This window comes from Mytilus edulis, chromosome 5, assembly GCF_963676685.1.
Source record: "Mytilus edulis chromosome 5, xbMytEdul2.2, whole genome shotgun sequence".
Taxonomy (NCBI): domain Eukaryota; kingdom Metazoa; phylum Mollusca; class Bivalvia; order Mytilida; family Mytilidae; genus Mytilus; species Mytilus edulis.
In genome coordinates, this window is record NC_092348.1 from 41,146,371 (window position 1) to 41,158,256 (window position 11,886).

Genomic DNA, 11,886 nt, shown 5'->3' on the forward strand with positions numbered 1-11,886 from the left:
CATTGAGTAACCCATTTACATATTCTAAAATGTGTCTCCATACTTCTTGCTTAAGAATATATATGTTTAGGTATTTATTTTGAGTTATGGGAAAAGTTAAAGAGGGTCTTAGTAGCAGTGTTGGTAGGGTGCCTTGGTCATCTTTTTCTGTATTCTTTATTTTTGATCCTATTTTTCACTGTTGCTTTATATCCTAAAATTGTGAATTTACTGAGCACAGCTGTTTTGTGCTGTATTGCCATCAAGCACTGCAGGGGTAGAAAGGTGAAACTGGTAAAATGTGGTAGACCATAGAAACAGTTTGAAACAGGTCTCCTTTCAAAACATACTGCATATAAAGTTCAACTTTGCCAAGCAATGATAAAAAAACTTGTGTGACAAGCTGCTTGACAAGTTTTTCAGCCTTAAAAGTAGAAAGATAGAGTTCTATATGGGCTAAAGATATTGTTCTTGTATAACCTGTGATTCAACGAATAAACACAAATTTTCGATTAACATCTTTTATTAAAATATGCCCTTTTCATATTATCATATCGCGCGTTTAAAAATGCCCTTTTCAGGATTGGCACCCTGCCCTTTTGAAAACCTAGCTGGAACACTGGAATCATATGTACTTGAATAAATGTCAAGAAATAATTCCCATCAAATATAAACAATGATCAAGTATCATGAGTATGCAATGTCATATTTCATGCATTTATGTCTGTAAAATAAAAATTATGGATTTGTATGTTCAATTGGCATATGTTAACCATGTTAAAAGAAAGAAATGGTTGTGTACCCAAAAAGGTTCCAACAATGGACCATTTAAAGGTTACCTGCACCCTATGGACAAGCTAAAACAGAGAAACCACTATGTTGTAGTGTACTAAAATGTATTCCTGTATCATACTGGTTCGTCTTGGATGGTTATACTTACTGGGCCTACAATATCTGAGACATGACTGACAGTCGTTCCAGAGGCTGCACCCAGGTATAAAACTTTGGACCCGGGTTTCATGTGTATGTTGTCTACTCCACCCAATATGGCTGCTGCCAGTTTAGATCTAAATGGATTCCATGCTCTATACTCAATCTTCTTCTCTCCTTCCTAAAAGATACATTATAAATAAATTTACATTAGATAGCTTTTAATTCAAGTATTTATTGATATAACTGAGAATGAGTGAGTGTGAACTATACCATTGCTTTACAAAAGTTTTAATTGAATATCCTGTAGATTTTATCCTGAAATAATTCTGAAGACCAGTGACCTGACAGTTGTTATTGCTATACAAAAACTTCAAAAATTGACCTTGCAGATGTCTAGATGACCTTATTTTATTGAGTCTTTGTGTAACGGTCTTTTCTGGTATATACACCACTTATCTCTTTTTAGCTGTGCTTTTTGGTAGCTGTCTCATTGACCAGTATGTTCAACACCAACATTCATTCATATACCTGGTATGAAATTACATCAGTTGACACAAGTTATAAAAATTGCACATCTTGCTAGATATGACATGAAGTACTGCCTCAGTCTGCACGGTAAGCCACTAGTCTGATCCCCCAGACTAGTAAAATTTCATTTTTGCAACACTTTGTTTGGAGCAATAAGAAATTGGTCTTTGGACTAGTAGGTGCAGACTGCTGCCTATTACCTTAATCATTAAACTACACCTAATTTTAGACTCTTAATACCATTAATTTAATAATAATTTTAAATTTATTGTTTACTATATACATGATATAGATTTTTTTTCAGATTCAGGTTTCACATCTCCTTCACTCCAAAATACTTGAATCCTAACTCTTAACCAGAAGTAGACACATAGTTTTGATTATTGATTTGTAGCTGATTGCCCAACAGTCAGAAACCTGGCTCATTCATGCATGATGATATCTATTATACACAATGTAAAAACATGACCTAGGTTTTTAGGCCAAAAAAAATAGATTTCTTTGCCCTAACCCTACCTACCCAGAAAAAAGCTGCCTACTTAAATTCTTTTATTGTCCTGATTTAAGAAGTTTTTTTAATCAGATAGGCATGAAGACTAATAAACATGCTATACTTCAATTTCTTTTTTTGAAAAAAAAGAGGAAAATGCCTACCTACCCACAGTCTCAACCTTTGGGTAGGGTTTTAAGCAAACCAAAATATTTTCAAGTGTGGCCCCAGTAAAACAAGATTTTATACCTCTACAGATATTTTCTTCTCTCCATATACAGTTTCACCTGGAACCAAATTCAAGGTTACCAATGAATCTTCTTTTCCTCTAGCAATAAATACACCTACAAATAAAAACAAACAAATTATTACTGCGGGAAATGTTTTACAACATATACATTGGAGTAGATTATGTACTCCCTAGACAGTGTTCTACAACTTGGTAAAGTTTAATCAATTTCTTCTACATGTGCATGTACCTATTAATTAGTTACATTTTTTAACTTTTAAGGCACATACAGATTTGAAATCATGAAATATCAAATGTATTCTCATACAATGTAACTGTGGGTTAGTTACTGTTATAAGATGAGAGCAGTGTACTGTCATAGCTAGGTTATATGCTAATCACATTTCCAAGTGTCTTAACTTATGTTGAAAGAAGTGCTCAAATATGAAACATTTGATTCTTTTTTTATGGTCAAGTATTTAACGTACATATATACCTTGAAAAAATCACATCATCAGTCATTTAGTAAGGTAGCAATGGTATTTGCCTGGCTTTTTCCTCAAATCAAATTTAGCAAATTGAAATATTTCAACAGATTTTTACTTTACAGCTGATTTCAACGAGTATGTAGCTAAAGGTAATATCTTTTGTCAGCTTGCTTGCTAGCTGAACCGTGAAGCTTTGTTATGTTAGGTAAACTACCCTCCTTTAAGTGTAGACTAGTCCGACATATAACCAATCTATCAGTCTGTAGGAGTCTAAGGACTAGGCTATTTTAAAAGATGGGTAGTATATCTTACCCAACAACAACTTCACGGTTCAGTTAGCAAGCAAGCTTACCAAAGATATTACCTTTGCCTAATGCCTACATACTTAACAAAATCCACTGTAAATCTTAAAACTACTTTTCTATTTCTTTCCTTTTAACCTACTGAAAAGATTGGTAAGGTGATATTACCCATTAGCACATGTTGTAGGTCCAAAATGATCCTGCGTAAAACATTTACCAATCAATCAATGGTGGTCCTACCAGTGTAAAACTTATCGACATTTAATTATTTCACAGGAAAGGTTCAACCAAGATTTGACACAGAGAAACAGATTTACTTGATTCAATGACTGATTTCAACATTTTAGATCATCAATTACCTCTAAATGATCTTACCTTCGTGTCTGTGAGGTTCTACAACAACTTTCTTTCCTCCTGCAAACCCTCCTCTTCCACCTACAATGGTTAACTAAAATCAGCATAGGACTAACAAATTATCTTGTTGTTTAATTATCAATTGTTTACACTGTAACCCAAAGTTTTACCCTTTGACTTTAAGAAACTGAAAAACCTATTACTATGAAAGTACTGTAATTCGTGGTGTACCATTCTTTGAGGTTTTTAATCGGTGGCTTTATTCACAAATTTTAGTGTAATAAAATATTACAATTCTTGCCCAAATCAAGCCATTGAAAGATTCCCATATATATGTAGGTTTACTATTAAATCTACAGATCACATTGAATATCAGCAAACACATTACAAACTCTATATATACAGCTATGGTTTTTCCTTTGGTTTTTAGTTTGTAATAGATTTGTTGTTGCTTAAACGATTTAGGACTATTGATCAGCATTATACTACTGTTGCCTTTACTTCTAACATATTTACCTCTTCCTCCTCCACCTCTACCTACAAAAGAAAAAAGTTTCTTATTATTATCCATTGAATGCTAAGGAAACAATTCAACTCACACATTTGCTAATCTGAATATGGAACATTAATTAACAAACATGTAAAAATTCACGACATTGCAGGAAAATAATCAATGTATTTGAAAGGTATTTTTTTCTTTATATAGATTTTTTTTACCAAGAACAGTAAAGAAGATTCCATATTGTTTTCCATGTATAAAAGCCTCACAGTTTAACTGTGAATCACAGATTTTAGATTTCTTATACTGGGTCCCAACCCATGAAGAGCTATACTAAACTATTCTAAAACCTGAACCTTACACTAACCAATTCCTAAACCTAACACTAGCCTTAACCAAAAAACCTGAAACATCCCCAAATCTAACCATAACCATTCATCAATCTGAAACCTACATAGGGACCCTTAAAGTATAAGAAGGCCAAGATTTTACCCAGCCCCAAAATTATATGTTTGACGTTAATTTGACAAGGTGATAAATGTATGTGTTTTATCTGATTCCTCAAGGCAAGCAAGTAATTGCATACTGTAAATCAGATGATCAAAACTTATACATTGTATCTTCAAAGTTCAAATTAAAAAGCAAATTTGTTTATGACATTATTGAGCAAATTATTTGACTATAAGTATGTATTACCTCCTCTACCACCTCTGAATCCACCTCCACGTCCTCCTCGGTCACCACCACCTCTTCCACCTCTAAATCCACCACCTCGTCCTCCCCTATCACCACCACCTCTGCCTCCTCTGAAGCCACCACGTCCACCTCCTCTATCACCGCCTCCTCTACCACGCCCTCCTCTTGGTGAAAATGCTACAAAGATATCAGATCATTTAATTTTCAGTCTTTTAAGTCAATACATTGTAGTTAAATAATGATGGACTGTTCAATTTTTAAATACACTAGAACAGACCCGTGATATCGCGGGTCCGTGACTAAATTAAAGTATATAACTATGCGCAAGCCTTATTTTAGTATTAGTATTGTTATCTGATAAAGTCATGCCGATTATAAGATACACAGTTTTCTCTGCTTTCAAATCTTTCTGTTTGAACCTGTCGAACTGGAACTATCAATTATTGATATAAATATTAATTATTTGGAAAACAAAAGGTCCTGGAATGGAGTATTTTTTAATCAACAGCATTGTCCTATATGAGTTATAAATAAAGTTGAATTCTTTGATTCGCTGTTTAACGTCATGCCCGCTAACAAATTGAAAACTGTACCTACACGCCTTATTTTTAGTCACAGATTTTTAGTATTCGTATTGTAATCTTAGAAAGTCTTACTGATTAAAATACTACAATAGGTAACAATTTGACAATTAAGTAGTGTCAACCCTGTGATTATGACCCGTGTATATAGCATATTAATCCTGAATACACCGTTTGGTGGTGCGCCTGTCAGATGCGGAACGTACAGATAAGGTAATAGGTGACAGGTGAATATACTATTGGTATCGGTATCGGACTCGACCCGAAACTTCTTAATTATTAGCAATATTAATTACATGGAAAACAAAAGGGCCTGGAGTGGTGTAATTTTTAATCTACACCTTTGTACTATATTAGTTATATATAAAGTTGAATGCTTTGATTCGTCGTTTTTTACGTGATGACGGCTGACAAATTGGACCTCGTAATTTTAGTATTATAGATTTGAACATGTACATGTCAGCAAAAATTGCAAAATGCTTTAAACTATTTCTCCATGTACATGTAGACTCGAGTAAAATCATATCTTTAATTGAAACAATTTCACGTAGTAAATACCGGTTCAATGCGAAGTCTACGAAAGGCGTCACAGAAAAAATACAAAAGACATCACAATTATTTATTTTAACATACATTGTAGTACTCCCTAACAATTATGATGACTGATGTATTGGATTCCTATCTTTAATTGTGTTTGGATGTATAACTAGTCCAAATAATTATGACGTCTTGAAAGGCTATTAAGGTTCATCATAACCTTTCGGCTAAAATGGCCGTATTTACACCCCAAATTTTACTCTGAGTACAGACTAACTTATACACCTGCAACAGTTTTAAGGGATGGCAGGAACTAGATATATAAATTTTAAATGCATTTTATGTTTCAGAAAATTATAAACTTTTCTAGATTTTGCTATCCATTTTTTTTCGTTCCTGCAAAAGGTGCAAAAATTAACTAAGTAGTGAAAACGATTGAGAAGCTCCCCTCATATAATCAATGTTGTGAGTAGTATTGATTTAAATGGACAATAGATGGACAATAGACACCTGTAAACAATAGGTGATTTAACAGGTTTAAACTGTAAATGAGTGGACCGTATCAAATGAAACTCGGGTGTTTGTTTATTTTGCTATCTTCTGCAGACTGGAAAAAAATGAACATCAAAATCCAGGCAAGACTTTAATTTTCTGAAACGTAGACTTCATCTGAATCTGAATCTGAATAAATACTTTGCAGGGCCAGGATATGGCATCAATGGCAACGGGAGAGAGGCGCTGGAAAATTAGTCCAACGTTGCGAGAGCAACCGAAGTTTTAAAACTCTCAATTGTCTTAGCACACACGAGATTGTCTGGTAGTTTATTCCAATCAGGTATTGTTCTTACAAAGAATGACTGTTTGTATTGTTCTGATTTGCTAGGTGGAATTTTAAAGCAGCGGCTGTTGTTTTGAGCAAATTTGTCTACAATGTTTGTTGTTTTATAGTCACTAAATTGTTTTGGTTTAACTTGTCGTTTTGGTCTCTCTTTAACTAATACTGAGTCTTGCGGTATAGCTGGTACCAACTCCCCGGCCACCTTGTAGAGAAAAGTAAGTCTACTGTGACGACGTCTGTTTTCCAGTGTTGGAAGTTTTAGTTCAATCATAAGTCTCCTTATGCTACCTTCCTCTCTGCTTGTGTAATCCCCACTGATGAAGCGCACTGCTTGTCTCTGTACTTTTTCAAGTGCATTAATATCCTTCATTAAGTAAGGGTCCCAGACTATGGACGCATATTCTAAAAGTGAACGGATAAGTCCTATATATGCCTGTTTCCTGCAATCCTTTGGACAGTGGCGGAGGTTTCGTCGCAAGAAGCCTAGAGTTGAGTTGGCTTTCTTCACGGTTTTAGCGATGTGGGCGCCCCACCTCAGATCATCTGAGATAATTACACCGAGATACGGATTTTGTTGTACCTGTTGCAGTATCTGATTGTCCAGTTTATAAAAATGAGATGATTTGTTGTTGACACTCATCACGTAACATTTTTTGGCATTAAATCTCATACCCCATTTTGTGGCCCATTCTTCCAACGATACAAGGTCTTTTTGTAGTAGTTGGTGGTCCTGTTGTGTTTGGACTTTCCTATACAGTAGGCAATCATCTGCGAATAATCTGACTTGAGATTTAACAGTTTCGGGTAAGTCATTAATATGACATAAGAACAGCAGCGGTCCTAATACCGTGCCTTGAGGAACTCCTGATGCTACCCCTACAGAGTCATATAACTTTTATATATCTAGTTCCTGCCATGCCTTAAAACTTTCCTGGATGTACCAGTTTGTCTGTACTCATAGTAATTTTGGAGGTGTAAACACGGCCATATTTTTCAATTCCTTATGATGAACCTTAAATTTTTTCTATAACGCCTTACAAATTTTGCAGGAAGGCGTCAAAGCAAGTTTAAAATCTCACAAACATGTTTAACCCCGCCGCATTTTTGGGCCTGTCCCAAGTCAGGAGCCTCTGGCCTTTGTTAGTCTTGTGTTATTTTAATTTTAGTTTCTTGTGTACAATTTGGAAATTGGTATGGCATTCATTATCACTGAACTAGTATATATTTGTTCAGGGGCCAGCTGAAGGACGCCTCCAGGTGCGGGAATTTCTCGCTACATTGAAGACCTGTTGGTGACCTTCTGCTGGTTTTTTTTCTATGGTCGGGTTGTTGTCTCTTTGGCACATTCCCCATTTCCATTCTCAATTTTATTCCAAGACGTCATAATTATTTGGACTACATGTATAACGTGCTTGAAGTTATTTAGGTTTTCATCAAAAACAATTTTCAAGTAAAAAAGGCTACATATTTACATTATTTGCAGACACGTTTCCAAAAAACACAACATGTGGTAAAATATTGACAAAAACTTTGAAGTCAAGGCTTCAATCTTCAAAGTAAAAATTATAGTAATCTTGTTTTATTGAAAATAAGAAGACCACTCTTTAAGAAAATTGTTCAATATATTAATAATTCTACCCTTTTCAGCTAAAAAGACCGATTTTGTTGGTCTCTTTCACAAAAACAAAACAACCCCTCGTGTAACACAATTCATCTTTTCTATATATTCTCAATTTGCGACATGCATTAAATGATATATATAACAGAAATATAAAATCTACAGATTATAATAAACTGCTTAAAATCTTTAACATTTGAAACCACGTGGTGGTGAGCCCCCCTTTTTTTCAATTTTTCTAGATCTAATTGCAACAGTGAACACTATGTCAAATCTGCATATTTCAAAAAGTTGCCATTACTAAAATAATGAGTATGCAGTTTCGAATGAAGGTGCCAGCATACATTTGAGCTGTATTGTTAACTAATTCTTACCTGGAAACCCCATTCTAATAGCACGTGTTCGTCGGTTGTTGTCGTTTAGCTTACCCAAAATGCATTAGAAAAGTTACTTCCGCCTCGACGGAGTCCGCAAGCCTCGGGTGTTTTCGCTACAATTTTAATGAACGAAATTGGCCGAGTATTGACGAGTGCTAGACTGGTTCTCTGTCCTTTATCTATTTGGCTTTGACAGATACACGTATGTTGCAAGGGAGAGGACCAGCCTGGATGAAACTTTGTCTATAAACCATTAGAACTTATAACCAATCAAAGGTAACAACGTACCTTTAATAAACGACGCCTTTGATGGGATGTCACGAACTTAACTTGATTAAAATCAGGCGCTACTTAACATCAACATCGACATTTTAAAATTATACAGAAACTTAGGTTTTTATCTCCCTCAGGGAAACTTTGTGACCTTTGATGAATTTAAAATTGAGAATGGAAATGGGGAATGAGTCAAAGAGACAACAACCCGACCGATGGCTATTTTTGTATGTATTTTTTTTGGCATATATATAGCCGACTTTTACAACGCAACGTATAACTGGCTTTGCCGACTCGACATAATGCTTATTTATTATTTATTTATTACGTTCTGGTGAATAGAAAATATATAAATAAATTGAAATAAAAACAAAACTTCCTTTCAAAAATCTTCAATTTTATTATTTCCCTCCTTAAGTCTAGGTAGCAAACGACGAGTACAGAAGATATATTATTATATTATAGATGTAAAAAAGATATAAAATCATTGCTAGCCTATGCGTATTAATTCCTGTATCTGCTGGTTTAATCATGTTAATTTATACCTTTCTGGAACATGCTTGTTATTCGTATATAAAAATTCAGCTAGATTAGAGAAATTCGGGGGGGGGGGGGGGATTTCCGAAGGAGTCGATTGATATATGCAGCAAATATTGACAAATTGAAATTAAAATATTTAAAAGCATATTAAAACGAACCTTATCTCGATGTTAACATGGAATGTGAACAGATCGCGAATGCCGTAAATACATGTACAAACATCGAGACGTACGACTTTGTCTCTAAATTGTCAATGGCGGATCCATAAAAAAAAAGGGGGCTCTGACTGACCTAAAAGTGGGGAGCTCCGAGCGCTCCTATCATGCTTCGGTGATTCTCATATAATCAACAAAATTTCTCACAAAAAGGGGGAGGGCTGTATCCACCTTTGACCGTATAAAAATAGTAGTAAGATACAAACTTTAGTATTAGCTACATGTATCTTTAATTGCTCAAGTTAACCTGCAGTTGCAAAGACAGACTTTAAATTTTTTATATTCACAAAAAGACATTATTTCTCTTTTGAATGTGCATGTGACAAGATTAGACTGGTGCTTCAAAAAGTGTGAAAAAATAAGTATAGTTTGGGAAAGTATAAAATGCTAAGGCCTTTGTGGAACAGTCCGAAACAGAAATTTTCTATGTTCATGTTTTTCCCCCCTTTTTTTCATCAATATACAGCAAAAATAAATTTGCCTTTTTTATTTCACTTTTAAAAGCTTCTTATGCAATTCCCTCGATAAATACTGAACATAAAACATCATATACTTGGTGGTATGTTTCGTATACGACATCTATTAAGAAATACACAAAAAAATGTAGTGCACACCAAATAACCCGTGCATCGTGTTATTCTAAAGTGTGCATCACATTTTTAGGTTTTTCGAATAGACAAACACTCATTCTTTATCATTTGTTTCAGTCTAAATTAAATTTTTAAGGAGTAAATTTGCTCAATATATAAAAAAGTCACAAATATTCCTTCAGATATAGATAAACATTTGAACAGCCTCAGGTATATAAGATAAACAAGCTATGATATCATTTTTTTTCGCTACACAGTTGCAAACTATTGGGATGAACTATCCCAGAGTTTTAGTGAAAAAAAAACCCAATTTCAACCAATTTTCTGAACTGATGGTTACCTGTAATAGTAGTTTATGACAATGTTATGCCTGCTTTGACCTGGCAAGGTTAGGTTGTGTTACATCTTACAAATTCCATAAAAATTCTTTTGCAATTAATTCCGCCCAATGCGGTGGCAGGGGTGTTTTAAACTGATAGTGAGGTGAGAGTTTTAGCTCCGTGTTGAATGACTCACTGAGTCTGTGACAAAGAACAGCAATACAAGCACTGTTCAGCGGCGGATCCAGAAATTTTCATAAATGGGGGCCCACTGACTGACCTAAGAGGGGGCCCGCTCCAGTCACGCTTCAGTGATTCCCTATATATGCATCCAAATTTTTTCCCAAAAAGGGGGGGCCGGGCCCCCTAGCCCCCCTCCTAAATCCGCCTCTGCTGTTCCTTCGCTTTTTGTGTATGTCCTTTTGTTGTTGTTGTGTATTGACTGAATTTTTTGTCATGGATCATGGATAACTATTTGGGTTTTTTTTGGTTTTTTTTGTGCATTTACTGATTTTATGTCATAGATCATGGATATTCCATATTATATCCTTTGTTTTTCTATTAAATAAATAATGCTTCATTCATAGTACTTTTTTCTTTTCATTTGCTATAACTGGTTATATGTTTTAAAGTGCTTTATATGCTTTGAATCAGTTAGGAATATATAGTCAGGAATCTGATGTTCAGTAGTTGTCGTTTGTTGATATAGTTTATAATTGTTTCTCATTTCTTTTTCTTCTTTTTTTAAATAGATTAGACCGTTTGTTTTACCGTTTGAATGGTTTTACACAGTAATTTTTTTTTGGAGCCCTTTATAGCTTGCTGTTGGGTGTGAACCAAGGCTCCGTGTTGAAGACCGTACTTTGACATATTATAATGGTTTAATTTTATAAATTGTGACTTGGATTTACACTCATACCACATCTTCCTATATCTATTTGAACATTAATTGCTTATGTCACTTTTAATATTTTTGCATAGTATAACATATTCTAACTTCCTGTCATTTATATCATTGTATATGTATGCTTCAGTGGTGCTTGAGCCGCAGAGACACAGACATGAATATTCTGGCCTGACCAATTTTGCCAGGCTCCAACCTCAGAATAAAATAGTTGTCCTCTATATAAAGATGCCATGATTGCAAATTGGCAAATGTATTAACTTATATTCAGATGATTACCAGGCTACTCGCAATGACATCTTTCTGAGCACTTGAGATCATCCCCAGTTTTTAAGGTGTTGCTCTGTCTTGTCTTTTTTTATGTTGTGTTTTATGTACTGTTGTTTCTTAGTTAGTTTACTTTCGACTTATGAGTTTGAATGTTCCTTTGGTATCCTTCGCCTCTCTTTTCTGGTGTTTTCTGAACAGAAAAAAATGTTTATAATAAAAATGTGTGTGATATTAAATCAGCATATGTTCATTGTTTTTTTTTTAATACACCACAACACATAAACGACCACACATTTCATTTTTCGAAATAATAGCTAGACACCAA

General features: G+C 34.5%; 1 protein-coding gene across 2 annotated transcripts in view; it reads right to left on the reverse strand.

The window, feature by feature from the left end:
• Positions 1-8,591, reverse strand: part of LOC139523681 (rRNA 2'-O-methyltransferase fibrillarin-like) — a 33,521-nt gene extending 24,930 nt beyond the window's left edge. For both annotated transcript variants that reach the window (XR_011664662.1, XM_071317885.1), the window contains exons 1-6: positions 8,447-8,591; positions 4,499-4,675; positions 3,820-3,840; positions 3,325-3,384; positions 2,180-2,274; positions 920-1,090 (exon numbers count right to left, since the gene is read on the reverse strand). Coding sequence is in view for 1 of the 2 variants with exons in the window: in XM_071317885.1 (XP_071173986.1) it covers positions 920-1,090; positions 2,180-2,274; positions 3,325-3,384; positions 3,820-3,840; positions 4,499-4,675; positions 8,447-8,459 (537 nt within the window). In the remaining variant the exon portion in view is untranslated. The remainder of the gene's footprint in view (positions 1-919; positions 1,091-2,179; positions 2,275-3,324; positions 3,385-3,819; positions 3,841-4,498; positions 4,676-8,446) is intronic.
• Positions 8,592-11,886: the final 3,295 nt, after the last annotated feature.